This window comes from Stenella coeruleoalba, assembly GCF_951394435.1.
Source record: "Stenella coeruleoalba genome assembly, chromosome: 1".
In the NCBI taxonomy this organism is placed as follows: domain Eukaryota; kingdom Metazoa; phylum Chordata; class Mammalia; order Artiodactyla; family Delphinidae; genus Stenella; species Stenella coeruleoalba.
This window is the reverse complement of record NC_137169.1, coordinates 111,488,438-111,516,005: the sequence shown is the minus strand read 5'-3', so window position 1 is coordinate 111,516,005 and position 27,568 is coordinate 111,488,438. Positions and strand designations below refer to the sequence as shown.

The 27,568-nt window shown below is 57.0% G+C and overlaps 2 protein-coding genes across 7 annotated transcripts; both read left to right on the top strand.

Moving 5' to 3' along the window:
- Positions 1–89: 89 nt before the first annotated feature.
- Positions 90–10,438, top strand: SHC1 (SHC adaptor protein 1). 4 transcript variants are annotated; one of them, XM_079931913.1, is made up of 14 exons: positions 90–265; positions 2,353–2,501; positions 3,721–3,888; positions 4,421–4,491; positions 5,018–5,081; positions 5,228–5,347; positions 5,615–5,668; positions 5,858–5,909; positions 6,075–6,201; positions 7,020–7,218; positions 7,306–7,375; positions 7,454–7,588; positions 7,733–7,971; positions 8,794–10,438. In XM_079931913.1, the coding sequence occupies exons 3-14, from the start codon at positions 3,724–3,726 to the stop codon at positions 8,920–8,922; spliced, it is 1,425 nt and encodes a 474-aa protein (XP_079788039.1). In that variant the 5' UTR covers positions 90–265; positions 2,353–2,501; positions 3,721–3,723; the 3' UTR covers positions 8,923–10,438. The 4 variants fall into 4 exon arrangements, with proteins under 4 accessions (XP_079788039.1, XP_079788040.1, XP_079788038.1 ...); XM_079931914.1 differs by lacking the exon at positions 2,353–2,501; XM_079931912.1 differs by lacking the exons at positions 90–265; positions 2,353–2,501 and having other exon boundaries at positions 3,054–3,888; positions 7,457–7,588.
- A 382-nt stretch (positions 10,439–10,820) lies between these two features.
- On the top strand, positions 10,821–26,769 carry PBXIP1 (PBX homeobox interacting protein 1). 3 transcript variants are annotated; one of them, XM_079913679.1, is made up of 13 exons: positions 10,821–11,260; positions 11,708–11,757; positions 12,397–12,501; positions 18,499–18,585; positions 20,365–20,491; positions 20,745–20,809; positions 20,883–21,048; positions 22,683–22,916; positions 23,045–23,068; positions 23,363–23,445; positions 23,530–23,661; positions 24,270–25,501; positions 26,057–26,769. In XM_079913679.1, the coding sequence occupies exons 1-13, from the start codon at positions 11,158–11,160 to the stop codon at positions 26,136–26,138; spliced, it is 2,490 nt and encodes an 829-aa protein (XP_079769805.1). In that variant the 5' UTR covers positions 10,821–11,157; the 3' UTR covers positions 26,139–26,769. The 3 variants fall into 3 exon arrangements, with proteins under 3 accessions (XP_079769805.1, XP_079769803.1, XP_079769804.1); XM_079913677.1 differs by lacking the exons at positions 10,821–11,260; positions 11,708–11,757; positions 12,397–12,501 and adding an exon at positions 16,046–16,117; XM_079913678.1 differs by lacking the exons at positions 10,821–11,260; positions 11,708–11,757; positions 12,397–12,501; positions 18,499–18,585 and adding an exon at positions 19,647–19,771.
- The last annotated feature ends 799 nt before the right edge of the window (positions 26,770–27,568 follow it).

Here is a 27,568-nt window from a genome sequence, read left to right as displayed (position 1 = left end):
TAGGTCAAAAATAGGCCTCTTATTGGCTATCACGGCTCCTGTGCGCGTTCTCGTGCTGCCATTGGCTGACACGGGAAAGTGGGACGGGTGAAGGAGGGGCGATGGTAGAGGGTCAGGGGTTAGTGAGGCCGGAAGTGAGTGCAATAAAGTTTCTCCAGGGAGGCCGGGCCCGGGGAGAAAGTTGGAGCGGCGACCTAAGAAGGCAGTGGCGTGATCCGGAACCAAATCGGCCCGCGGTGCGGTGCGGAGACTCCATGAAGCCCTGGTGAGTTGGGACTTTTTTTCTCCTTAGGTGACCCACTCCTCCTCCCCGGAACCCCTCTCCCGGGACCCTACTTCCGGTCTTCACTTATAAGCCCCGCCCCTGCGACCCCCTCCCCGGAAGTCCCACCTCCCAACTTCAGGGGGCCCCCCGAACCCCGACTTGTTTTCTATTTATTGTCCCCGACCCCACTCTGTCGCCCGACTTTCCTGGAAGTCCCACCCCCAGACATGCTTCCAGGTCCTACTACTAGAAACCCTACGTTAGTCCTTCCAATTCCCCGAAACTCCGCCTCCTAGCGACGATTCTCCGCCAACTCCTGTCTATCAAAAAGCCTATCTCCCGAAAGGGCAGAGCCCTGCCCCTCAAAGAACTATTCGAATTCAAGAAGCCACGCCTCTCTAGGGGTTCCTCCCCTCTAGAAGCCCCGCCCCTTCTTTAATCCACGTCTGATTGTCCAGAAGCCTTGCCTCCTGGGAGTCTCTCTGATGCTCGCGTCCTGAGAGGGCCACGCCCCCTCAGGAGCGTTATCCCTGTAGGACCCGGGTCATCGCCTCAGAAGCTTTGTCTTCAATCCCAGAAACTTCACCTGTTTAACATTTCCTTGTTCTTTTTCTCTTTGGGGACTTTGGCTCAGTTTTCCTGAGCTCTCATGCTCCATTGGGTAGGAAGTCAGAAGTTCACATCTCTGGCTCTGAGGAGTCAGAGATTAGAGGCAGCCCTTTTCCTCTCCCTTACCCTCTTCCAAGGGTGGACCTACTTGAAGGGGGCTGGACTTGGGGTTTGGTACGAGAGTGGGAGGGAGACTCGCTCATAGATTCCCAGCCCCACTCCCAGGACCGACTCCACCCCAGAAACAGCTGTTTGTCTCATACCTGTACGTCGGGAGCTGGGTAGGGCCACGGATTTGTTGGTGTGTAACATGTGGGTGTGACAGGAGAGAAAGTTTTCCACCACCAGAAAACGGTGGCTTGGAGTGGGTGTAGGTAATAGTGTCCTTTTTGCTGTTTGATTTTTTTTTTTAAGGGACTCTTCAGGCCCCACCACTTCTCTGGCTCTTCCCCTCCCCCTAACCGGAGTTCTAGTCTGGGCATTCCTCCTGGTCCCGCTTGCCCAGCCTTCCCTTCTGGAAACATTCCTGAGCTTTCGCCATTTCCTGCTACTTTCCGCCGCTCTTGCCTCCTCCTCCCTGCTGGGCTGAGAAGCCACACGCAGCTTCTTCCAGTCACCCGGATTCCCAGTAGCAATCTCCTTTCTTCCTACATAAATTTAAAAAGCCCTACTTCCTCTTTCTTTTCTAACAATGCTCACACCTGTTGGTCATTCCCTGCTTCTGGATCCTGCAGGCACCCATAGAATGCCCACCTCTAAAGATGAGGACATCCTGGTGTGTGTGTGTGTGTGATGGGGGTGTGAGGCTTTGGCAGAATACTTTCCTCATTCTCTCTATGCCTGGACGCTGAGTCTTTAGGAAACAGAGTGATAGAATTTCTTCTCGGGAGTGGTGCATGGAGTGGCAAAGCTCTCCTTGGAGGACTAAGTGGGAGGTGATAAGCACAGTATCTAACATGTTTTAAGTGCTAGTGTTGTTCATTGCTATAATCATATGATAATTTGCATCTTTTTATATTCTGAAGTAAATTTAAGGATAGGTAATTCTGCGGTGAGCCTGGGGGGTTATATGTATCTTTTACAACTACTTTTTTGGGTCACTTTCCAACTTCCTTTATGGCCCCCTTGAGCAGAGCTGTGGAGCAGAGCTGTGGGCGGAAGGAATGGGTTTGGGACTGTTCCCTGTGTCCATCCTCAGTCCTTCTCCTGGCACCCCTTTCTCCTTAGCAGATTTGTCTTGTGCCCCCTCTGTCCCTTCATGGCCTGTAGCCCCCACTTCTCTTGGAGAACTGTTGCACTCTCCCATTTCCTCCAGCCAGACTCTGCCTCTGGCGTGAGGGGCATCATGCTCTGTGGTGGACACCTGCACCCTTCCCAGTCACTACTGCAAGAGGAGGGGTATGAGCTTACCCGCAGGTCCAGGGAGCTGACCTTAGTGTCAATGCCCTGGCCGCCCCCACCCCTTCTACCCTTGACAGCTTGCTTCGCTGTGGAAAGGGGGACAGAAGAGTGCTTGGCATGGGCCGCTGCTCCTTGGCATGGTAGGCGCCATGCATGGAGAACAAGCCTCCACCAGCCTGTCCTCTGCTCCAGCTCCTGCCTGGTGGCTCCCTGATGCACCACCCAGGTTGGACTTTATTCCCCTTACTTCACCAGCTTTGCCCTTCCTCTTGGCCCCTCCCTGCATCCACTGGGACCACGTCCTTCCTTTTCCCATTTCTTTAGCTCCTTCCACAGCTGTGGTAGCAGAGGATGCTAATGGCCCAGGCTCCCTGGGGCTGCCACCCCATGTGTGATAGTGGTGGGGGGTCGCCGGGGGTGGCCGGGGCTGGAGGAGGAGGGAGTTTGAGTGTTCAACTAGGACAGGAAGGGAATTGCTGAGCTCAGGAATCCCCTCCCTTTCCCACCCCCAGCTGCCTCTGTTTCCTCCCTTATTTCCCCCCCCCCCCCCGCCCTCCCTTAGTTTCCTGCTCCCTTTGGCCTGCCTATGTCTGGTTTGGATTGATGCAGACCTCCTCTTGCCACCCTCCTTTCCTTCTCACTCCTCCATCCTTCCCTCCCACTCCCACTTTATTCCTCTCCAGATTACTTGTTGTTTGTACCGGGGCGGGGTGGGGGTGGGGGGGGCGGGCATGGATCGCTCTGCCCTGTAAGAGTTCTGGGTTGGGGCAGTGCTGGAGGCTTAGCCCCTCAGAGCCTGTGAGTCAGCACTGTCCTCGGGATTGGTCTCTCCCCTTAGCTCCCCGCCCCTGGGGAGGAGCCAGTCAGCTCTAGGTCCAGCCTGTTCTCCTCACAGCTAGAGAAGAGGCTCCACGCTGGGCGGGGATGGGGCCTGAAACTCTCTGGGTCTGAGCCTGGGGAGCCAGAGCCACTTGTCCCTCTCCCTCCCCAGGACCCTTGAGATCCCTGGGCCAGAGAGGTCCGATCAGGCTAAGGGCCTGGGATGCCCCCTGCCTGGCCCCCTTGCCCTGACTGGCAGGGGGGCCAGGCTGGGCAGCAGCCTTCCTCTCACTCCAGCCATGGATCTCCTGCCCCCCAAGCCCAAGTACAACCCACTTCGGAATGAGTCTCTGTCATCGCTGGAGGAGGGAGCTTCAGGGTCCACCCCACCGGAGGAGCTGCCTTCCCCATCAGCCTCGTCTCTGGGGCCCATGCTGCCACCTCTGCCTGGGGACGATAGTCCCACTACCCTGTGCTCCTTCTTCCCCCGGATGAGCAACCTGAAGCTGGCCAACCCGGCTGGGGGGCGCCTGGGGCCGAAGGGGGAGCCAGGAAGGGCAGCCGAGGATGGGGAGGGGATCGTAGGGGCAGCCATGCCGGACTCAGGCCCCCTGCCCCTCCTCCAGGACATGAACAAGCTGAGTGGAGGCGGCGGGCGCAGGACTCGGGTGGAAGGGGGCCAGCTGGGGGGCGAGGAGTGGACCCGCCACGGGAGCTTTGTCAATAAGCCCACGCGGGGCTGGCTGCATCCCAACGACAAAGTCATGGGACCCGGGGTTTCCTACTTGGTTCGGGTGAGTGAACATCCTCCCTCCCACTTCCTCCAGTTCCTCTGCTCACTAGTCTTTTTTTTCCTGCTCTTCCCCAGCAACTCCTTTGGTTTCTGTGTCCTGTTTCTTAAACCTTTCTTGCCCCTTCTCTGATTCTTTCGCCCTTCCCTTCCAGCTCTGTCTGGGGCCCCTTCCTTCTTGTGACTCCCCCACCCCCACCCTGCCATGCTTAGCACAAAGCCCAGCACAAGCCCTTAGTAAGTGTTGGAATGAGTGACTCTTGACTGTCCCCTCCAGTCTCCTCCCCCTTTCTGGAGATGTCACTCCATCCCACCCAGTGCCTGTCACTCCCCTCCGAATTCTCTTCCCACATGCATGAGGTCCCCCAAGCTTGCCTTCTCTCCTCACCCTGTTGTTCTGCACGTCGTGGGATGTATCCACGGGCAGTGGGCAGAACTTCTGCAACCTTACGGAACAAGCAGGGAAGAGTCCTGGGGCTCTTTGTGAAGAGGTGGGGGGAGGCGGCTGACTGTTCTCCTCCCGTCCCTCCCCTCAGTACATGGGATGTGTGGAGGTCCTGCAGTCAATGCGCGCCCTGGACTTCAACACCCGGACTCAGGTCACCAGGTTGGTGGGGCGGGGGGCGGAGTGTGGGGGTCCTGGGATTTGTGAGGGGAGGGGGGAGTGGGTCACTTGGCAGTGGCACTAGTGATGGCTCATCTTTGGGTGGTGAAGGGGATTGAGAGAAAGTTAGGGAAGGGAGTCGAAGTCTCAATGAAGAGAGGCAACTCTGACCTGGCTCCTTCTTGCTTATGCAGCCTGGGGGGTTGTGGGGGAGGTGGCAGAGGCAGCTGGCAGCTGGAGCTTGAGTGGAAAATGGGGGTAGATGGAAGGTTGCTGCTGCCTTTGGGAAGGGGATGGGACATTTGGTAGCTGGAAGGGGGTGGGCCCAGACCCACTGAGGCTCTAACCCAATCAGCCAGGAAGCGGCCTCTCAGTGTCATCAAATATTAAAGGCCCTTAATTCAATCCGCCACGACAAAGAGCCTGGAGTGCCCCTGGAGTCTGGCCTGGCCTTCCCCTCCCCCAGCCCTGTGGCAGCTCCAGCCGGGTGGGAGGCAGGCCGTGGGTCTGAGTACCCCTCTTTCCCCAGGGAGGCCATCAGTCTGGTGTGTGACGCTGTGCCGGGTGCTAAGGGGGCAACAAGGAGGAGAAAGGTAGCTGGGGTCGATGGGGCTAGGGGCGCTGCCGGGAGAGGTGGAGGAGCAGGGGGAAGGCTGGTGTGGGGCGTGCGGGGAGGAGGCCAGGAGGCAGGGGTGTGCGGGGAGCCCCCAGCTTCTGAGATCCTTGGGCCCTTCCCTAGCCCTGTAGCCGTCCACTCAGCTCCATCCTGGGGAGGAGTAACCTGAAATTTGCTGGAATGCCAATCACTCTCACCGTCTCCACCAGCAGCCTCAACCTCATGGCCGCAGACTGCAAACAGGTTGGTGGACTAGGGCGGCAGGACCAGAAACATTGATGGGAGGGCTAAGTGAGGACCCGGTTATGAGGGCAAGAAACTCGGACAGAAGGCTTGGGAGCATCAGGACGGTAGGGAAGGAAGAGATTAGGAGGACATGGGTTGAGAAGCCAAAAGGATGAGACTGGGACCCCAGGGTCCTGGGCCAATGGTGGGGGGCGCCCAGTGGGCCCTGAGGCTGCCTGACACACGTCATTCCCTTCCTTCTCCATCCCCTGCCCTAACCCTCAGATCATCGCCAACCACCACATGCAATCCATCTCCTTTGCGTCTGGCGGGGACCCGGTGAGTTGGGGAATGGAGCACGGGTGGTGGGAGAAGAGTACGGGGCTAGGGGTTGGAAAGACACTGGCTAGAGAATAGAGCGTGCTAGGATTGAGGTGATATCTGAAGAGGACTGGGTTTGAGGGGTCAGGAGTGAGATGGGGCTATGAAATTTAGCTAACTGGCCTCTTCTGACTCTGTCCACCCCAGGACACAGCCGAGTATGTCGCCTATGTTGCCAAAGACCCGGTGAATCAGAGAGGTGAGGCGTGGTGGGGAGCACTGGGTGGGGCCAGCTGTCCGAGAGGTAGGTGAGCAGGACCCTGCGGCTCCTGGCTGTGGAGGACAGACGACAAGGGCCTCTGTCTGCGCCTCCTCCTGGCCACGCTGCCCCCGAGCTCCCTGATGGCCTCTGCTGTGTCCCCAGCCTGCCACATCCTGGAGTGTCCCGAAGGGCTTGCTCAGGACGTCATCAGCACCATTGGCCAGGCCTTCGAGTTGCGTTTCAAACAATACCTCAGGAACCCGCCCAAGCTGGTCACCCCCCATGACAGGTGAGTGGGCCAGGGTTGGGGGGCGGCCAGCTCTTGGGCCCCAGACCGGAATTGGAAAAGTAGGTCTGCTCTTCCCACACTTGAGCTCAGAGAGGTGCAGGGAAGGAAATAACCTGTGCGCCCCTGCTTCCCACTTCCTGCTATTCTTAAGTTTCCTGTGGCCATCAGGAAGGTCTTTCGAGGCCCTGCCTGCTGCAGGGCCACCTCTTCCTGTCGTGTGCCCGTGGTGGAGCTGTAGTCCAGGACGTCCACGCTGCAGCTCTTCCCTGGCTAGATGGGCTTTTCTTTTCCCAGCCATCTCATTGCTGGTCTGTCCTTTTGTGCATTTCTCCATATTTAGTTTAGTTCTTCATTTTCTTGCCTCTAGAAGCCGTCAAGAATTTGGGTGAGGGAGGATGGCTCTTTCCTGAGATCCTTACCTTTCCCACCTCAGACCAGTAGTATTGAGTATTTAGAGGAGGTTAAACGACTCTGGAGCACCCCCCTCCCCGGTACTTACTGCTCCCCCTCCCTCTTGGGAGACAGCTTAATGATCAAGGGCATGACTTTAAAGACAAATCTGAATTCGTATCTCAGCTCCACCACCTTTTAGTTGTGAGACCTAAATCCTTTTACCCCTGACCCTCATTTTCCTCATCTATAAAATCGAAGAAGGAAATAATACCTACCTTATAGGGTTGCCAGGAGGATGAAATGATTATATATATGAAACACCCAGCCTCAGGCCTACCCCTCAGGGAATGCCCAGTATGTGACCGCTGTTCTGTCTGTTCTCCATCCTCTTACCCATGCTCTTCTCTTCCTCCTGTCCCTCCCAGGATGGCTGGCTTTGATGGCTCAGCTTGGGATGAGGAGGAAGAAGAGCCACCTGACCATCAGTACTATAATGACTTCCCTGGGAAGGAACCCCCTCTTGGGGGGGTGGTGGACATGAGGCTTCGGGAAGGAGTCCCCCAGGGGGCTGCTCGACCCACTCCACCCAGTGCCCAGACCCCTAGCCACCTGGGAGCCACGCTGGTAAGTTGCTTGCATGAAGGTGGGCTGGGCCCAGGAAGGCAGCATCTGGTTAGGGCCTCTGGTCTCACCCTATTTTTGTCCCTTCAGCCAGTGGGGCAGCCTGTTGGAGGAGACCCAGAAGCCCGCAAACAGATGCTGCCCCCGCCACCCTGCCCAGGTATGAAGGGAGCTGAGAGGGGCAGAGTGGGGTGTGAGAAGCAGGGCGGGGATCACTGTAAAGCCTCCCTTTCCTCAGCAGGCAGAGAGCTCTTTGATGATCCCTCCTATGTCAATGTCCAGAACCTAGACAAGGCACGGCAAGCAGGCGGTGGGGCCGGGCCCCCCAATCCTGCCGTCAATGGCAGCGCGCCCCGAGACCTCTTTGACATGAGTGAGTGTGCTCCTCTCCTTCCTGCATCTGCGTCTTCTCACTTGGTTCCTCCTCTTTTCTTCCTGGCCTCCCCTCCCTGAGGGTCTGGCTCTTGAGCATGTGTTGTGCCAGCTGCCTCTTCTAGCCCTCTCTCTGTACCCCCAGAGCCCTTTGAAGATGCCCTGCGGGTGCCTCCACCTCCCCAGTTGGTGGCCATGGCTGAGCAGCTCCGAGGGGAGCCCTGGTTTCACGGGAAGCTGAGCCGGCGGGAGGCCGAGGCACTGCTACAGCTCAACGGGGACTTCCTGGTGCGGGAAAGCACGACCACGCCTGGCCAGTATGTGCTCACTGGCCTGCAGAGTGGGCAGCCCAAGCACCTGCTACTGGTGGACCCTGAGGGTGTGGTGAGTATCGCAGGGATATGGGTGGGTGAGGCAGAGAGGAAGGTGCAGTACCCTCCTGTGCAGCCCTGTTCCTGCTTCACTGCTTTCTAGACTTCACCTGCTGGGCACCTCTATCTGAGCCTCCCCTGCTCTCAAGGTGCCTGGCATTCCCCCTCTAGTGGCTTAGGGTTCCTTCCCTTCTCACATCCCTGAACTTGAGCTGTTTTCCCTTCAGTCCCGGCCTATCCCCAAACTTTATGCCCATGAGTGCCGGAAGGTGCACATGTCACCTGAGTCCCTCTTTTGACAAATGAGAAAACCATCCTTAAGAGGTTGTGATGTTCAATGTCAGATGGTTAGAGGCTAGGCACCCCAAATCTCCTCTCTCAAGAGGAGCCAGGGGCCTCCCCAGCTTCTCCAGACTCAGGGCTCAGACCAGTGCTCTGTCTCCTGTCTGCACTGTCCCTCTGCCCCTCATAACTTTGGTCTCTTTTCTACAGCAACCTCAGCCTCCTTTGCATGTCTTTTTTGTACTGTGTATCCTCTTCTGAGACATACCACCTTCTTCCAGGTCAGGGGAGGAGTAGCTATCCCTCAGCTTCATGATTTCTGGGCTGATGTCCCCTCTGCCTTTTCCCAGTTCACTGACCTGCCCATTCCCACGGCTATCTCCAGCTTCTCTTTCTAGAGAAGCCTCAATGATCAGGACTGACGGTCCTCCCGCTTCTGCCATCTTTTTCTCCTGCCTCAACCCTCTTGAACATTCCAGCTTCCTCAGCTTTGGGGACTGAGGTCTTATTTGACTCTTCACCTGAATTGACCTTCTCCCTTCCCACTTCCCAGGTTCGGACAAAGGATCACCGCTTTGAGAGTGTCAGTCACCTCATCAGCTACCACATGGACAATCACTTGCCCATCATCTCTGCGGGCAGCGAACTGTGTCTCCAGCAACCTGTGGAGCGGAAACTGTGATCTGTCCCAGTGCTCTCTCCTAGAAGATACCCTGCGACCCCTTCCACCCTATTGTCCAATTCTCAGGACCTCACTTGGGAGTGTTCTGTGGGCTTGGCCTTGTGTAGGGATGGGGGTAGTGTGGACATTGGGTTCAGCGTCCAGCTGAGTGAGAGGGTTTGAGTCAGGAGCCAGGGGTAGAGTCCTGCTTCTCCCCAAACCTCACCAAAGTATTAATGTACAGAGTGGCCCCCTTCCCTGGGCCTTTCCTGTGCCAACTTGATACCCCCTTCCCCAAGGTGGGTGCTGGAGGCCTGGGCAGTGTGCCTCCTTGTAATGGGAAATGTCCTGTGGTGATAGGCCCAGTGGAGCAATCACCCTTCCAGGGAAGGGGAATGAATCACACCCTTAGTCTGCCCCTGGGCTCAGGGTACCACAGACCCCTCTCAACAACCCTCCCTCCCAGCGTTTAAACTTTGTGCCTTTGACCATCTGCTAGGTCTGAAGATATTTTATGCAAAGAGTTCTTGGGCCCCTGAAGTCAAGCATGGGGGTGCTGACACCTTGGCTTCTGGGACCCCGTCCTCTCCTTGCTCAGTACCCCCTCCCGTTTAGGTTGGGTGAACAGAGGCAGGAGTGGCAGCTGTCCCCTCTCCAACGGGATATGCAGCTCTTAGAGATTGCCTCAGAGCCCCCTCCCAGCCAGTGAGGAGATGGACCTGCCTCTTGCTCAGTGCCTCTTGGGTGGGGCCCCTCACCCCAGGGGGTCTATATATACATTTGGCAAGTCCATCCCCCCCCCATGTTGCATGCATGTTATACTCTAGAGCCAAAGTACAGCCCTTCCTCCTGTAGCCTCTGCCCTGCCTCCCCCTGCTGGGGTGGTGGGGGGATGACTGAAGTGTCATCCTAGGTGGATTTTGTGGAGGTGGGAACAGGTGCACTGAGACGCTAAAGCAGTAGACAATCCCCAGATACCATCGGTAGATTTGGAACTGCGTTTTTTATTTTATATGCATATATTTTAGGGCTGTAGATTTACTTTACTAATTTGTTTTCCATAGCTTATTCCTGAGCACAAAATGATAATAATCGATTTATACATCACCTTTTTGACTTTTCAAAGCCCTTTTACAACTATTGGCATTTTCCTCACCCTGGCCTTTGCCGGTAGCATTATCTTTTCTGAGAGACCAGAGGCCGAGTGTGAGCTAGGACTAGAGAAACTTGGACCTCCCACCGCGAGGCTGGGAGGCAGAAGTTTGGCTGAATGGATGTTAGTTTCACACGGGGCGGGCGGGGGCGGGGGCTTGGGGACACTTAAAACCTGCAGTTATTGAATCCCTTCTCCAGGCCGGGTCCTGCCGCAACGACAGAGGAGCCGGCCCTGCTCTGTCATTAGGCCTTGTGGATAAGGGAGCGTGGACTATCTAAATCCTCACCTCCCTTTTTTTTCTTTTCTTTTTGTTTGGATGTTTTCACGGGTCTCACTTATACCAAAGGGAAAGAATCTTCATTAAAGTCCATATTTCTTCTACCTCGGCCTCCTGGTCCCTGTCGCTGCCTATTGTTGGCTGTGGGCCCCCCGTGGCGGGAGGCCGAGGCCGCCTCGGGGCGCGGTGCGGCCCGGCGCACCTGGCTTCGCTCGGGTCGCGTCTCCTCGCGGAGGAGGGGCGCCGGGAGGGCGCGGCGGGGTGGGGAGGGCGGGGCCATCATCCAAGGAGGTGTTCGTGTCTGCAACTGGGGCCGCGGCGGCGGGGTGGGATCGCGGCCGGCCGAACCCCAGGCGGCTCGGGCTTCCCAGGCGCGCGCTCACGCCCTCGCGCACCTCTGCGGCGGCCCCTCGGCGGGGGATGGTACGGCCCAGCCGCAGAGCCCACGGCCGCCGCCTGCCCTAGTGAGCGGGCACGCGGCGCTCCCGGGCTTGGGACGGCCCCCCGCCCCAGGGTCGTGCCTTGGTACCGCCCTGCCCGCCCGGCGCTTGGGGGAGGGTGTGACCCGGGCCTCGCTCCCCCTCCTTGCCGTGCGCAGTGGTGGCTGCCACGCCGAGTTCCGGTTCCTGTGGCTGCGGCCGCGGGCGGGCGGTAAGGCTGGGCGAGAGTGCAGTTGGCCCCCGGGCTCGCCGACCCCGCCTCGCCGCACCTCCGGCTTGCTGCCGCGCGGGGGCCTGCGCCGCCCCAGCCTCCCCTTCCGGGCCATGGTGCAACCCCAGGGCGCGTCCGTCCCCCGCCGCCGCTGACCCCGGTCCCCCACTCCATGGCCGCCTCGGCGCCGCCCCCACCGGACAAGCTGGAGGGAGGTGGCGGCCCCGCACCGCCCCCTGCGCCACCCAGCACCGGGAGGAAGCAGGGCAAGGCCGGTGAGAGCGCTGAGGGGGCCTGGGGCTGGCGAGGCCGAGAAGTCGGGGAGCTCGGAGGGAGGGCTGGCGGGCGGGGGAGGTGGTGGTCCTCTGGCTGAGGGCTCTGAAGGGCGGGGAGGCTCAGGTGAAAAGGATGGGTGGGTGAAGCCCTCCAGGGGTTGCGGGCAGGGGTTCACAGATTGCGGATCCTAGAGTTTGGGGCACCTGGAGTTCAGGAGCCACTTGGGAGTCTGAGGGTATCAAGAGATGGGGCGTCTCATTTGAAGGAAGAGGCAGCTGAGAGTGTAGCGTCCAATTTATTTTTCGAAGTGTACCATTGTTAGTATCTGTGAAGTAAATAAACAAGAGTATAGTGAAGTTAGAAGAGTTCCTTATATCATGGCTGCGAGAGAGGAGGTTGGGGAAAACTTCAGGGAAACTTGTGTCTGCGTTTTACTACTTTTCCAGGTCTGCAAATGAAGAGCCCAGAAAAGAAGCGAAGGAAGTCAAATACTCAGGTGAATGGTGGTTGGTGGCAGGGGTAATTCCTAGTAGCCCCTTTGGGCTCTGCCCCTCCAATGTCTCTACTTTGCATAAGCCGCGGGGAGAAGAGAAAGTTGTCTTTCTTGTTCTGTTTCTGGTCCTTTCCTTCAACTTCATAACAGATTTTAGGGGTAGGGGTGGGGATGAGATGGTTTGACCAAAGGTCTTATCAGTCAGGATTAGAAACATTCTCTCCCCCGTTTGTGCTGTCGTGTTTCCCACATGATGTTAACAGCTACCACTTACTGAACCTTTTCTAAGTGTCAGGGATTGTGCTAAAACTAGCAGTTTGGGGAGATGGACATTGTCACTATTTTACAGATGAGGAATCTGAGGCTTAAAAAAGTTAAATGCCTGTGCCAGGGCCTTGAAGTTACTCAGTGTCAGAGCTAGGATTCCAGCGTAGTTCTGCCTGTTTTCAAAACACAGTTACTGCACTATGCTGGTTCTGCTCTCCACTCTCAGTTTCTTTGTTGCATTCTAAGGTCCATCTTGATTTAAGATCTGAGCTGGCCAGTACCAGCCTCCAAAAATGTGTATTGTGTTTCTGATGCTCTCTTGGTTTAGCTCTCCGTCTCCCTCCATGACCCTCTTTCCCTCCTCTTTTCCCCCAGGGCCCTGCATACTCACATCTGACGGAGTTTGCGCCACCCCCGACTCCCATGGTCGATCACCTGGTCGCATCCAACCCTTTTGAGGATGACTTCGGAGCCCCTAAGGTGGGGGGTGCAGCCCCTCCATTCCTGGGCAGTCCTGTCCCCTTTGGGGGCTTCCGTGTACAGGGGGGCATGGCAGGCCAGGTACCCCCAGGCTATGGCACTGGGGGTGGAGGAGGCCCCCAGCCTCTTCGTCGACAGCCCCCCCCTTTCCCTCCCAACCCCATGGGCCCTGCTTTCAACATGCCCCCACAGGGCCCTGGCTACCCTCCCCCAGGCAACATGAACTTTCCCAGCCAACCCTTCAACCAGCCTCTGGGTCAAAACTTTAGCCCGCCTGGTGGGCAGATGATGCCAGGCCCCGTGGGGGGATTTGGCCCCATGATCTCACCCACCATGGGACAGCCTCCCAGAGGGGAGCTGGGCCCCCCTTCTCTCCCTCAACGCTTTGCCCAGCCAGGGGCACCTTTTGGTCCTTCTCCTCTCCAGAGACCTGGTCAGGGCCTCCCCAGCTTGCCCCCCAACACAAGTCCCTTCCCTGGTCCGGACCCTGGCTTTCCTGGCCCTGGTGGTGAGGATGGGGGGAAGCCCTTAAATCCACCTGCTCCCACTGCTTTTCCCCAGGAGCCCCACTCAGGCTCCCCGGCTGCTGCTGTTAATGGAAATCAGCCCAGTTTTCCCCCAAACAGCAGTGGGCGGGGTGGGGGCACCCCAGATGCCAATAGCCTGGCACCCCCTGGCAAGACAAGTGCGGGCTCAGGGCCCCAGCCTCCCCCAGGCCTGGTGTATCCATGTGGTGCCTGTCGGAGTGAGGTGAACGACGACCAAGATGCCATTCTGTGTGAGGCTTCCTGCCAGAAGTGGTTCCACCGCGAGTGCACGGGCATGACTGAGAGCGCCTATGGGTTGCTGACCACTGAGGCCTCTGCTGTCTGGGCCTGCGATCTCTGCCTCAAGACCAAGGAGATCCAGTCTGTCTACATCCGCGAGGGCATGGGGCAGCTGGTGGCTGCTAACGATGGGTGATGCTGGCGAGGTGCGCAGGAAGTGCATACGTTCCTCCCTGCTCTTCCAGGGTGGTGGTTTTCCTGTCTGGCTCTTGGTCCTTGTTTCCACTGGCTTCCCATCCCCATGGGGCAGAAACACAGTGTCTCCTGGGGGCAGAAAAGGAACTGAGATGGGCAGGCAGAAGAGCCTGGATTGCTCACTTTTCTGGAAACTTACGTGTTGACATCTACAGAGGTCCAGGAAACCAAAGCCCTGCCAAGCAGAGCCATTTTTGGTGGCTGTCTCTGGAGGCCTAGGGGTGTGGCTGCAAGAGAAAAGAGGCTGGAGGAAGACCTGAAGGGCAGGGGTGTCCCCTCTACAGATGATGGATACCCCCGACACCTGTGCCTAACACTCCTATCTAGCCCCCCAGCCTTAGGTTTTGGAGTCCAGTATTAAAGGTTTCTGGCCAGAGGAGTTGGGGGTCTCTTCCCATCTCTGCAGTAGCCCTTTCATGGGTGCTGGGAAACAGCTTTAGAGAATAAATGGAGATTTTCCCCTTTTCTTACCTTCCCCTTGCCTCCTCCAAGACCTACCCAACTCCTCCCCCCTCAGAGAACCAAATAGCTTGAAGAAGCAGGAGAGTACGTGGCTATGGCAGTTTCTTGGTGATTTGGGGCTTCAAGACAGTAGGTAAGAGATGCTGTCAGGACATACCTTCCTCATACCAAAGTCACTGGTCCTTTCTCAGACTCTCTTGTGCTTTTTCCCTAATGACAATATTTTTGCTAAAAATTGGGATATGTGGTCTGACAGAGCAGAATATTTCATGTTTGGACTGTCCTGGAAGCCTGGACTCTGGCTGTACACCCCCCCATCTGTTGCACATTATTCGCAGCGCTGGTCTTCAATTTTTGGCGCCCTTACTTCCCTGCTTCCCTGGCTTGATTGAAGGAAAGCTTGAAGAGGCGCAGAGCCCTTATACCTCATTTTTTCTCCTGATGAAAGGATCCCTGGCCCTGCCTGTGGGTGGGGAGGTGGCAGGACCCTTATTGCCATGGTACTAAAATGCAATCCAGAGCCTGGATGTTTTTTGTTTCTCTCTCCCTGCTATTCTCTATATCTTCTCCGGCCTGGTGATCTAGCTGTTCTCATTCCTCTCAGCCAGGGTCCTGCACTGGGCTTTGTTTTTATTTTATTTTGTAAGCACTGCCTGCCAGAGATGGGCCAGCGGCCTGAGCAGGAGCCCCTCACAGCTGCTGTCTCTTCCTTACAGCTCGTGCACACATTCCTCAGTGGGGTGGGGGAGGCAGGCTTGGGGTGTGGCCCTGAGAGGAGCTGGTGTTCCCCTGCCCCCACTTCTCCCGGGACCCTAGGGTGTGAAGAGAAGACAAAGGTATACTGCAGAACTCTTGCCTGCCCAGGTGCAGCATGCAGCCTCTGAGGCTGTGAGAAAGAAGGGAGAGGCCTCTGGGCCTCTCTCCAGTGTTCCCTGCCGCGGAACAGCAGAGATGGCAGCCCCCCCCACCACCACTGCTGAGCTTTGTGTTGTGTTTGTGGTTCTGTTTGCCCCTCTTTTATCGGTTGCTATTTTTGTGGTCTCCCCCATCTCTGCATTTGGTAAGATGGCTCTTGCAGGGGGGTGGGCGTGTCAGCTCAGTCCCTCTCTCCCTCTCAGTCCACTGCTTTTTGGAAGGAAGCGGGGGTGGCAGAGACGTGGTGGGGAAAGTTTTGTACGGTTGGGTTAATAAAATGACTTGGAAAATCCAGACCAGGACTCCTTGCTGCTGGGGTGCACAGGGTTGGAATGAAGCAGGCACTGCTGGTCAGGATGGTTGCGGGGTGAGGATAGGTATCCCTCAGGGTCCCTGGAGGTGGGAATGGCAGAAAGACTCGGGCCCCTGTGCTGACCCTGGTACAAGCCGCAGGGCCCAGGGAGGCCTCTGGGCTCCACCTCTCGCCCTGTGTCCCTGCTGCGAGAAACAACTTTCCTTTCTGAGCATGTTCCTGGGCCAGGCTTGGAGCCAAGCAGGAGCTTTGGCTCCAAGGCTTCAGGGAGACAACTGCCTTTAGAGCTTCTGGGGTTAGCGCCCGCACTCCCACTCCCGAGTTATTTGGTTTAGGGGTCGAGCGTAGCTCCAGGGGTGGGGGATGGGGCTGCCTTGGTCTAGCAGATTTCGTTTTTGGATGCTTTTCAGCCCCCCCATCCCCCTTTAAAAAAAACAGCGGCATCCTTAATCCGCACCGGAGCAGGGTAAGGAGAGTGGCAGGAGGGCTATTTCCAACCTATAATTTGCCACTCTCCCCTCCCCCATCCTGCAGCTGTCTCTGTCTGTCCTGGAACCAACCTGGCTCCTTGTCCTGGAGATGTCACGCCTTGCCTTTCAGTTTTGGGTCTTCCCTCCAGAAATTGTTTAGACACTGGGAAAGGAGGGAAGGTGACCCAGGATTCAGTTTGCTGGAAGTCCAGTGTCCCACCGGGAGGTAAGCCCAGGTTTAGGGGCTCTGCAGGTACCCGCTCTCCACCCCTGGCTCTCAAGTTTAGCTGTTATTGGCCAAAAGTTTCCGCCCCCTCAGGGAACTTGACTTTCCATTGGCCAGTCCTTAGTCACATGACCTTCCTTTCTCGGGGCTGTGAAGCTGGAGAGCCAGCAACAAGTTCAGCTGAAGACTGAAGCAAGAGCTGGGTCAGGTAATGCCCTAGCGGGGAAGGGGCCATAGATCTCCGTAAGAGAGGAAGGATGGAGGAGAGGAAGGGCAGAACTCTGAAGGGTTGGGCCCCACCGAGGATCTGCAGAGCTGTTTGTTACTTCTGGGCCGGCGGAAGGGGGATCATGGGCGGCCGTTTCCAAAACAGAAATTTGCTCTGGGTCCCCCAGACAATTCCTAGGTCCTTTGCGTTAGAGGTTTGGGGGAACAACTCTTAGAGGGGTTGAAATTAGCTGGATGAGACTTCCCAGCTTTGTACAGAGAGGGAGAGCTCCCCCTTTAGCTGTCTTTTAGAAACAGCACAAGTCCCTGACAGTCCTTACAGGACGTTTTTGTTGAATCCTGCCTGAATGAAAAGAGAGGGAGTAGTGAGGAGGGGGTGGAGGTGGGTTTTCTTCCAAGAGGTTGATGAGAAGAAAGAGATCTGAAAATAGCAGGGAAGGGTGGGGATTAAACAGCAGAAGGAACTTCCTAATGAGGCAGTGAGATGCTGGCTTGGGAGAACTGGGAGATCTTTTGGAATGTTGGGTGAACCCAACCAAGATAGAGATATCAACCAGGGTTTGGAACAGACTGTCTTTTGTTCGGGTCTCAGAAGTATTTGTCTTGTTGACCCAAATACCGTTGCTGGTTTCCATGGAAACAGTGTGTCTGACATCACCCTGGTTGCCATGGTGCCTGGTTCTGGAGGACCTGAGCAGGCTGTACACAGCCAGGGATAAACAGGGACTTCAGACCAAGCTGCTGCTACTTCCTTCCTGCCACCACCTGTTAAGAGTCACACGCAGCAACTGGGGGTGGGGAGATGATGACAGAATGGCGGGGTTGGGGCCTGAGACCAGAAGGCAGCACAGTGATGGTTCTGTGGATGCCTGTAGAAACCGGCCAGGGATGTGCTGTTGGACGTGGTGTGGGGAAGTCACTGCAGCCATTCTCCTGTCTCCTTGTGGGATGGGTGCATGTGTCTGGGAGGCATGGGTATTGGGGGATGCTGTGAGGGGTCCTTCATCTGTCCTGGGCTTGGATCTTGATTGGCAAGGGCCACAGGAGGTTTTTAGGGGACCATGTAGGACTCACACTAGCTCAAACAGCAGGGGGAATTGTGGTGGTTTCCCAAGGTAGAACTGCCACACTTCTACCCCAGCCTCACTTCCTTTTCCCAGGGTTTCCTTTCAGAGTCCTTTTCCACTTGCCACCTTTCTAGTCCATCAACAAGCAGTCATGTAGTCTCCTCTAAAGGATCACAATCCCAGATTCGAGGGGGTCAGCTCCTCTATCCCTCCACCTTTATGCCGGGTCCCAATTGCCAGCCTGGGGGAGTAGTCTAGGCCATGGATGGAGGGGTAGGTCCTTCTCTTCTCATCCTGCCTTGTGTCAGGCTTTGGAAACTGGAGTAACTTCCCACGCCCACCCGGCCAAGTCAGAGCAGATTAGCAGGGGTTAGGACCACAACCCTGATTTTTGTCCATGCTTTGCAAACTGTAAAGTGCTTTATACATGATAGCTGCCATAAATCCCTTTTGCCAGTCACCTTCAAGTTCCCTAAGATGAAATTCTGGAGTTTACTAAGAAGGGAAACAACTTAGAATGGAGAGTGAGAGTGACAAAGAGATTTACTAAAGGTACATTGAGGTGGATCTAAGCTATGCCAGTTGTTCTCAACCTTGGCTGCAAATGAGAATCATTTGGGAGATTAAAAAAATATCCTTCCCTGAGCCTGACCCTTGAACACAGTTGTATCAGAATCTTAGGTGATTCCATTGTGCAGCCAGTGTACAAGACCCCTGAACTAGACCACAGAAAGGACTTATGGTGGGTGATGGGTGGGTGACTTGGGGGTGAAGGAGGCCATTGAGTCTTCTTTTCTAGGCTCTGGGGAAGAAGGTGGTGATTATGGGGAAGGCTGGGGAGGTGAAGGGAGGGCTGGGTTGTTCCTCTTTTTAGCTGTTCATCGTTGGCAAGTCATGTCAGCCAATTTTCTGGCCTTCATTTCCCTTCATTTTCTGGCCTTCATTTCCCTTCATTTTCCCTGACTATAACATGAGAGAGTTGGCCTGGATTTTTCCCAAAGCCCTTCCAGCCCTATGCTTCTCTGACCTTTCAAGGTCAGTTCTGTTTCCCAGTTTACCAAGGGCTCTTTCGGTCCCTGGCAGAGGCAGGCTTCACTGTGGCTGTTGGTACGTTCTGATTTGAAAGGCAAATACTGCCCAGAAGAGCTGAGGTGTTGGGGTCAGAAGACTGGAACCAGGCTGGCTGTGGTAGTGGCTGCCCAGCCCTTAAACCTTGGAACCCGGTCGAGGCTGCTGTCTCCATCCTGCCTCCCCTGAAGGGAGCTGGGGTCCTTAAGAAAGACTTTCTCTGCAGGTGGCAGCCTCAGTAGCCTTGGGGACCTCAGCAACTATGGCCTCCTGCCCAGACTCGGATAATAGCTGGGTGCTTGCCGGCTCAGAGGTAGGAAAAGCAGGCCTGGGAGCCACATGGAATGGGGGTTCCTATAGGGCTGGGCTGCTTGCTGGGTCTGTCCCCTTCCTTGGTCTTGGTGATCATGTGCATCACCTCCTGCTGGCTGTGAGAGGAACTCTAGTGGCAGGGAGAAGGCCATCAGGCCCCAGGAGTCAGGTGTTGGGACTTGGACCATGCCTTGAAAGAAGGAAATTGCTGGGGTAAGCTGTGAGAATCAGGGAAGATATTCTGGTGGGGAGACCAGCATGAGCAAAGGTCCTGAGGCAGCAATGGGAGAGCCGTGTTGGGGGAGACCAAGGAGGTCCGTTGGAGGAGGTGGAGACATGGGTCAGACGGTGTTGAAGTGAGGTTGGGCCAGAGCCTGGGAACCTCCAGAAGAAGCCTGGAGGGCCTGGCTCAGGCATTCGGGCCTCCTCTTTGATGGGAAATCGTGGAAGGGCTCTGAGCTGGAGGGAGTCAGGACCATCACTGCCTTGGGCAGAGGGTGCAGCCGCTGTGTGGGCTGGGCGGGAACTGGGGGAGAGCGTTTTGAAGGTCCTGCAGTCCAGGTTGTAGTTGGTGGGGCGGGATCCCAGTAGACCGCTGCGCCCTGAAGCCACTGAGAAGGGGACCAGCGGGATTGGGGGGCTGAGTGTCTGGACAAGGTTTATCAAGGGCTTGGTATGTTCATACCGCAGGGAGGGAAGAAGGTGAGGAGCTTGAGTTAAAGGTGTCGGGTTTGAGTGGCCTTGAGGAGACCAGTTGGGGGTGAGGGAGCTGCTCTCAGGATGATGCTGGAGCAGGGCCCATGGACTAGGGCTGGCCGGCAGAGCCCTGGCGCCCTGCCAGAGCTGGCCGGCAGAGCCCTGGCGCTCCCAGCCAGAGCCCTGGCGCCCTGTTGAGGTGCCTTTGCTGACAGCTGGGGTACCTTGGGCCAGTCGTTTCACCTCTCTGTCGTCCCCTGTAAAAGGAGAGTTGTGATTCTTGCCTGGTAGGAGGGGCCATGAGAAAAAAGTGACTTGAAAATTGTAAAGAAACATACTAAGGTCAAGAATTATTCTTGGAAGGATAGCGGGAGCCATGGATGGGATGAGCGGGCGGTGGCCTGTCAAGGGGGCATAGGCGGAGAAAGGAGAGGCCGTGGCTGGACGGCCGGGCTGAGAGCACCTTGGGAGACAGTCTGGCTGTGGCTGGGGTGAGTCACGTTTCTGTCAGCTCCTGGGAGAGGAGTGTGTGGGGAGGGGGGAAAGGCCAGAAAAGCTTGGAAGATGTAACTAGAGTGGGTGGCCCGTTCTGAGGGCAACTGTGGGGAAGCCTGCGGCGGTCGGGACCGTGATCCTTAGGCATCCAGGGGACTTTGTTCTCTTGCCATCCTCCCACCTTCCAACCAATAACTGAGTTGGTCACTTGTGGGGAGGGAGACCCAGGCTCTAGCCGGCTTCTCTGGGGAGGTGGGGGGCACCAGGTTTGTACAGTGGTCCACCGCCTTGGTCCAGTGGTGCTTCTTCATTTAACAGAAACTTGGCCTCTGAAAGTTCTCAGAGCAGCAAGTGAGCTTAGGGAATGGCCGAACACTGTGTAGAGCTGAGATGCTGCAGTGCCAGCTGACCCCTGCCCCATCCCCACTTTGGAGCAGCCCACTACAGAGTGTATTATATTTTTGTGAGATGTGGGTTGAGGTCCCTGAGCAGTGCGGCTAGTCCCAGGCACCCCAGTAGAGCACCCCTTGGTTTCGTCCTGCTGTCCTTCCTCTGGAGCAGCCTTTCTGCTTGTGCCCCTCCCCCCCAGAACCTGCCTGTGGAGACCCTGGGCCCTGAATCCAGGATGGACCTAGAATCCGAGAGAGCTCCCCAGGCCCCTTGGAGCCCCTCCAAGGCAGCTGCTGAGGAATTAGCTGGGACCTTGGATGGAGAAGGTAACAGGGCCCTACTGAGGGTGGGGCGCAGCCACCTCTCCTCCATGTTCTGGTGTTTCCCAGTTTCCTCAGGGAGAGGGAGGCTGGTTGGTCTTATTTCTGGCATGAATCTCAATTTAAAACCTTCCCCCATTCTACCCTGCTTTCTCCTTCCCCTTCCAACTTGGTTGGGGCCTGTGGGAGCCAGAGAGCCGTGTAGCACATTCCATTGGGGGGTAGTGGTGTTTCTCCTTAGCCTTTTCTCCTGCCACAGAGACCCTGTTCCAGAGTGAGAGCTCCCAGTCCAGACCCATTCTGCCAGAGGAGACTGAGGCCAAGGTGAGGACCTTCACTGGGGGAAGGGTAGGAAATGGGGAGGGCCGGGAGCTGCTCACAGCTGTGTCTGCATCAGGGTGTCCTGGAAGGTGATGATCGTGGAATGGAGTCCCCTGGCTCAGGAGACACAGAGGTCCAGGGAGACTTGGAGGAGACCCCCGAGGCAGTAGGCCTGGGACTGGACACACAGGACCTGGAGGATCAGAGTCCCCCCAACAGCCTGCTCTCATCCCCCCAAACAGGTGAGAGTTCTCCTTGTCTCCCCCTGTCACTATCCTTCTAGAAGGTGTGGGAGTGGGAGTAGATATCGCTACGAACACAGCTCTGGGCCAGGCCCTAGGACTTAGCAGCTTGGTGCCCTCCTTAAATTGTATCAGTGAAACCTCACCACCACCCCTGGGGACACTGAGGCTCAGGTTAAGTCACACAGCAGGTAAGTGGCAGGGCCTGGGTCTGGTCGACTATTTTGTCTCTGCCGTGGGGCCTCCTCTTTTCTTGCCTCTAGATGCAACTCTCATTCCCTGAGTCCCTTCCGTGTGTCAGCTCTGGGGAAAGAGGTTGGCTTCATGGCCTATGTAAGAGGTGGACTAGACCAAGCCAAGATGCAAGTCAGACCTATGAGGGGCGCAAAAAAGGAAGGGGAGGGTGGTCAGTCACGGGACAGGTCGAGGGGAAGGGAGAGGCAGGGACAGCTGGGGAAAGGGCCACACTGGAGGTGTCATTTGAGTGGAGCCTTGAGCAAAGAGTAGGATTTTAGTCGGTAGGGTAGGAGGAAGAGAACATTCCAGGCCAAGGCTGCAGCATCAACAAAGGGATGGGACCCCCTGTCCTGTGCTGAGGAGGCTGTTTCCAGCGCTGGTGGCAGAGGAGTGTATGAGTCCATCTCTGTTGAGGGGTGACAGGGTGGAGGGGGAGGCCGGGGGCTGGGGCCGTTTAGGGGGCAACTGACAAAGCCGAGGAAGACCTGAACTAAGGCAGATACAAGGCGAGTGACGTTGAGATGTTTAGGTGTCAAATTGTCGAACTGTCTGCATGTGGGGTGAAGAGGGAGGGCTGAGGTTGGCTAGGTGGGAGCAGTGGCGTCTTGCCCTGCAGTGGGGGAACACCAGAAAGAACCAGTTTGGAGGGCAGTGTGTTGAGTGTTTGGTCCCCAGGGACACCCAGGTGGGAGTAGCCAGGAGGCAGTCAGACAGACGTCCACGCCTGGAGCTCCAGGGAGGCCAGGTTGGGAGTTACTGATGAGGGACTCATCTGCTCTGCGGGGAAGCCAGCGGGGTGGGTGAGATAGCAGGTGACTGTGTGTATGGTGAGAAGAGCAGAAATGGTGCCAGGGGGACCTCTGCCTCTAGGACCGGGAAGAGCCAGGGACTGAGCAGAGGCACTGGGAAGGAGTGGCCAGGGTTCGGGCAGAACCCAGAGCCGGGAAGGTGCTCCACGTGAGGCACGTGTGGGAGGAAGGAGTGCACTTTTAGGGTGAAAGCTGCTCTTGTAGTTTGCAGATTGAAAGGACTGGTCTCCCCCCAGACGTAGAGAACAAATGTATGGACACCAAGGGGGCAAAGTGGGGGAGTGGTGTGGTGGTGTGATGAATAGGGAGATTGGGATTGACATATATACATTAATATGTGTAAAATAGATAATTCATAAGAACCTACTGTATAAAAAATAAATAAAATTCAAAAAAAAAAGAAAGGACTGGTCTTCCGCCTCCAGACTGGGCGTGGTCACTAATGCCCTGGCAGACGTGGGCAGGGTCTCCACGTGCCCCCTCTGTGGTCAGGGCTGGGGGCCTCTCGTGTTCGCTTCTGTTTCCCGTCTCTCTGTATGTCCCATCGCTTCCGTTGCTTTACTGCCCTGTCCCCATCCCTTCCTCCAGCTTGGATCAGGGAGGAGGCCCACTGCTCCAGCAGTGAGGACGACACCGACATGGATGTGGAGGGTCTGCGGAGACGGCGGGGCCGGGAGCCCAGCACTCCTCAGCCTGCGGCCCCCCTGGGTGTGGAGGACCAGGCCGGGGGTGAGGGTGCGGGCAGGGAGCTGGGCATCTCCCTCAACATGTGTCTCCTCGGGGCCCTGGTTCTGCTGGGCCTGGGGATCCTCCTCTTCTCCGGTGAGTGGTCCCTCTCCTGATGAGGCCTTAAGCCTCCACTCTGGCCTCTTCTGCCCTCCTGCCGCACTTTCACTCCATTCCAGCCCCTCCTCTGAGGGCCTGACCAGACTCCTCTGTCTCCATTTCAGGTGGTCTGTCAGAGGCTGAAAGTGGTGAGTGAGGACGGGCCCTGACTGGTTCGTGTCTGTCCCCTTCCGGCCCTGAGGGAGGCTGATGGGGGCAGTTCTCTGGGTCAGGAGTAGGGATGCTGGCGGCTGTACATTTTTTGCTCAGTTATAGGTCTTGTCAGCTATTCAGGGTGACCCTTGACCCTTTACCTCGCTGGACTCTCAGCCATAGGGCGGGTCCAGGGCAGGAGGGTGACTGTGTGTGTTGGGGGGTGGGGGGGGGGGAGGAGAGGGCCCTGTGTGCCTTGGGGCCAGTTTCAGGATTTCACTTTCCCACAGGGCCCATGGAGGAAGCAGACCTGCAGGTCTTCCCAGATACCGGCTTGGATACTGAGATGCTGGAGGCTGAGGGGGATGGGCAGGCATGTGTGACACTCTCCATTGGTGTGAGGGGCCTGATGGGGGAGATTCAGGGCTGCGGGGGTGACTGGCTCCTTTGCCCTTAGGATGGGCTAAAGCAGCAGCTGCCGACCTCAGCGCCCCCTGACAGTGTTCCCAGCCTGCAGAACATGGCGCTTCTGCTGGACAAGCTGGCCAAGGAGAACCAGGATATCCGGCTGCTGCAGGCCCAGCTGCAGGTGGGCACAAGCAGGAGTGGGTGGGCTACACACCCTCCCTAGGCCAGGTGTCTGTCTGTCCTAGTGTCCTCCCCCAAAAGAAGTTTCCTGTATTCACCCGCACACCTTGATCCCCTCCCTTTCCCACTATAGTGAAGTCATCTTCTCAGTTCTCTGTTCATGTCCTGCATGCTAAGGGTTAGGCCAGGACTGGCATACCTGCTTCACGTGGCATGCCACCTGTGCTTGATTGGCATGGTCCACCTGGAGCATTGTGTGGAGGAAGATTTGAAGAACATGCCAAGGCTCAATGGGAAAGAAGTGCTGGGATCAATTAGTAATGTCTGCTCTGGGTATGGGAGGTGGAAATTGGGCAACGACAGCCACATCTTGGCTATCTTTCAGTGAATCGGAGAAGTGTATGCTTAAAAAGGACATAGAAGCTGAGGCCTGTGATGGGATTTGGGGATCCCAGGGTCTGGTGAAGGGTGAAGATGGGGCAGGGGATGAGAACCAAGTCCTCTGAGTTTCCCAGGCCATAAAGTCTATGATGGAATGGAATCAGGGTAGAAGGCACTGGGGTCGTCCTTGACTCCTCCTTGTCCTCTCCATCCCTACTCCCATTCCAGGCCCAGAAGGAAGAGCTTCAGAGCCTGATGCATCAGCCCAAAGGGCTGGAAGAGGAGAATGCCCGGCTCCGAGGGGCCCTACAGCAGGGCGAGGCCTCCCAGCGGGCCCTGGAGTTAGAGCTGCAACAGCTGCGTGCCCAGCTCCAGGGCCTGGAGGCTGACTGTGTCCGGGGCACAGATGGGGTGTGTCGCTATGGGGGCAGAGGCCTGCGGGCTGGCAGGGTCACCAAGGAGCAAGGCCCAAGGGGGCAGGTGCCAAGCCCTGGCTTCTTGGAGCAGAAGAAACAGCTGGAGGCTGAGGCCCAGTCATTAAGGCAAGAGTTGGAGAGGCAGCGGCGGCTGCTGGGGTCTGTGCAGCGGGACCTGGAGCAGAGCTTGAGGGATGTGGGCCGAGGGGACCCAGCCCATGCTGGCCTGGCCGAGGTTGGTCACAGGCTGGCCCAGAAGCTGCAGGGCATGGAGAACTGGGGCCAGCGCCCCGGGGTCCCTGCCAATGCCTCAGAGGCCTGGCATCAGGAGCCTCACTTCCAGAGTTCCAGGGAGTGGAGCGGAAAGGAAAAGTGGTGGGATGGGCAGAGGGACCGGAAGACTGACCACTGGAAACATAAGAAGGAGGAATCTGGCCGGGAAAAGAAGAAGAACTGGGGGGGTGAGGAGGACAGGGAGCTGGCGGGGAGGTGGAAGGAGGGCAAGCCATGGGTGGAGGAGTGGGCTAGCAAGAAGGACAGCAAGCAACAGGGTTCTAAGGAGCCCCCCAGGAAAAGTGGCAGCCCCCACTCCTCCAGAGAAAGGCAGAAACACCCTCAGTGGAAGGAGGGGGCTAAAGACAGGCATGACCCCCTGCCACTCTGGGCAGAGCTGTTGAGGCACAAGTACCAGGCACCCCAGGGCTGCTCGGGTGTGCACGAGTGTGCCCGTCAGGAGGGCCTGGCCTTCTTTGGCATGGAGCTGGCCCCTGTGCGGCAACAGGAGCTGGCCTCTCTGCTGAGGACGTACCTGGCGCGGCTGCCCTGGGCCAGGCAACTGACCGAGGAGCTACCCCTTTCTCCTGCTTACTTTGGTGAGGACGGTATCTTCCGCCACGACCGCCTCCGCTTCCGGGACTTTGTAGATGCCTTGGAGGACAGCCTGGAGGAGGTGGCAGTGAGACAGACAGGTGATGATGATGAGGTGGATGACTTTGAGGACTTCATCTTCAGCCACTTCTTTGGAGACAAAGCACTGAAGAAGAGGTGGGCAAGCTGTGGGGGAGTTGGGTCGGTGGGAGCAGGAGGCAGGAGGTGATGGTAAGGGGTGTGAAGGAGCCAGGGCCCTGAGCTGGGGTGGGGTGGTGGCGGGGTGTTCTTCAGTTTGAGGTTTTATCTCTGCTTTTAGGTCTCCCCTCCCCCCTAGCCAGTACTTTTCCTGTCTTCCCTTGGGGTCAGGAAGCTGCCTGTGCTCACCCCAGAGTGGTCCTGGGGAGTCCCCTTTTGTGCTGGGGGGATTTTTCCTCCCAAGTTACCCTGTACTGCCCATACCTGCAAGAGAGATTGCTTCCCATCTTCCCGCCTGCCCAGCTGGGGCCTTCATCCTGGGAGACCAGGTCTGGCCACACTCCCTCCCCGCCCCCCCCCTCCCCCCCCCCCCCCCCCGCCGTATGATTGATGGTGACTGCCTGTGTCGCCTGTCTTAAGAGGAGCAGGGTCCCCTCTCCTCAGGGAGCGCCTTCTCATCATGTGGATGTGGCGTTGTTGTCTAAAGGCCTCTTACTGCTCCCCCCCCCCGCCCCGCCCCATGCCTCTCCACAGGTCTGGGAAGAAGGACAAACACTGGCGGAAACCCAGAGTTGTGGGGCCCAGGGAGGAACACAGCCACCAGCGCCAGGGCTGAGGCCCCGTGCTGTCTGTCCCCTGGGAACCGTTAAACTGCCACCTCCCTTGGCTCGTTTGGTGTCCTTGGATATCCTTCACCGAGGAGAGCGGAAATCACCCAGCCCCGAACTGAAACCACTTTTGCTAGAAAAAGGTCTTAGCTGGACCTGCCTTGCTATCTATGCAAATGTATGCAAATGCTCAGGACCCTGGGCCGTGACCCTTGCAGCCTGATTGTGTCACGCCAGTGTGAAGGGGGGAGGGGAGAGAAGCCTGTTTTTTTGGGGGTGGGGTGGAGGTAGAGGGGATGGGGGCAATTCTAATTCTGAAGCCAGAGAGCTTTCCTCCTCGTGTGTGTGTGTGTGTGTGTGTGTGTGTGTGTGTGTGTGTGTGTGTGTGTGTGTGTGTGTGTGTGTGTGTGTGTCGGGGAGGGGGAGAATGGGCTCCTTGGCTGCACGCACTGACCCGGGCCCCCTGGGATTTGACTAGCCTGGCTGGCTGGGGGCCCAGCATGAGGGTTTCCCCTGGCGTTTTGTTAGATTTGGAAGGAGCTGTCCCCAGGGGGGTACAACCCCCTTTTAAGCCTTGCTGCTCACCTCCACACGTGAACTGTAGACTCAGATCCCAATAAAATGCTGTTGGAGCTGTGACGTTGGGTGGAGACTCTGTCACTTGGGGCTGTTTCTAAGCACAAGGGACATCCACACCCACCGCCTTGTAGGCACTGGTGCTCACCTTCTCCCGTATACTCCTCTCAGTCACCTCACCCTCGCAGCAAACCTCAGGCCCTCTGGGCCGGAGCTCCCCATTTTGCTCACAGCTGCCTTGGCTGCACCCCTGGGAGATGTAGAAATATGCGAATGGGTTTTGGAGTCTGAGCCTTGGGCTCAAATCCAGTTTGAGTGATTTTGGGCAAGTTAATCCCTGGGAGCCTTGGGTTTCTAATCCTCAAAAAAGGAGACTGAGGGGCTGGAGAAGAGATTAAATAAAGCAGTGTAAACCAAATACCTGTCTTGTATTTGGCACTCAAAAGTGATTTCACTCCCTTCAGGGTGTGGAGGAGGGAGGAGAAGGGGACCCCCGACCCACCCCCGCACCTCCCCCAGGATTGGGGAGGTGAGGGAACCACTAGGTGGTGCCTCGGCTCCACATTTGCTCCAGACATCACCTCCCTCACTACTTTAGTACCCCAAATCTTGGACGCCCCCCACCCCACTGATTTGGGCCGTCTCTCTGGCTAGCTCTCCCAGGAAGACCCAGATTCCTCTGGGCTTCTCTTTAGGAAGTCCTTCCTGACTGGGATTCTTGATTGGCCTGGAAAGCACCTTGGGAGTGTAGGGGACAGAATGATGGTGTGATGTCAGGCCAGGTCAGAGGAGTGTGTTAGTAAAGCTGAGGGGGCCTGCCCAGAAGGGGGCTGTAATTGAAAGCAACTGCTTCTGTAACACT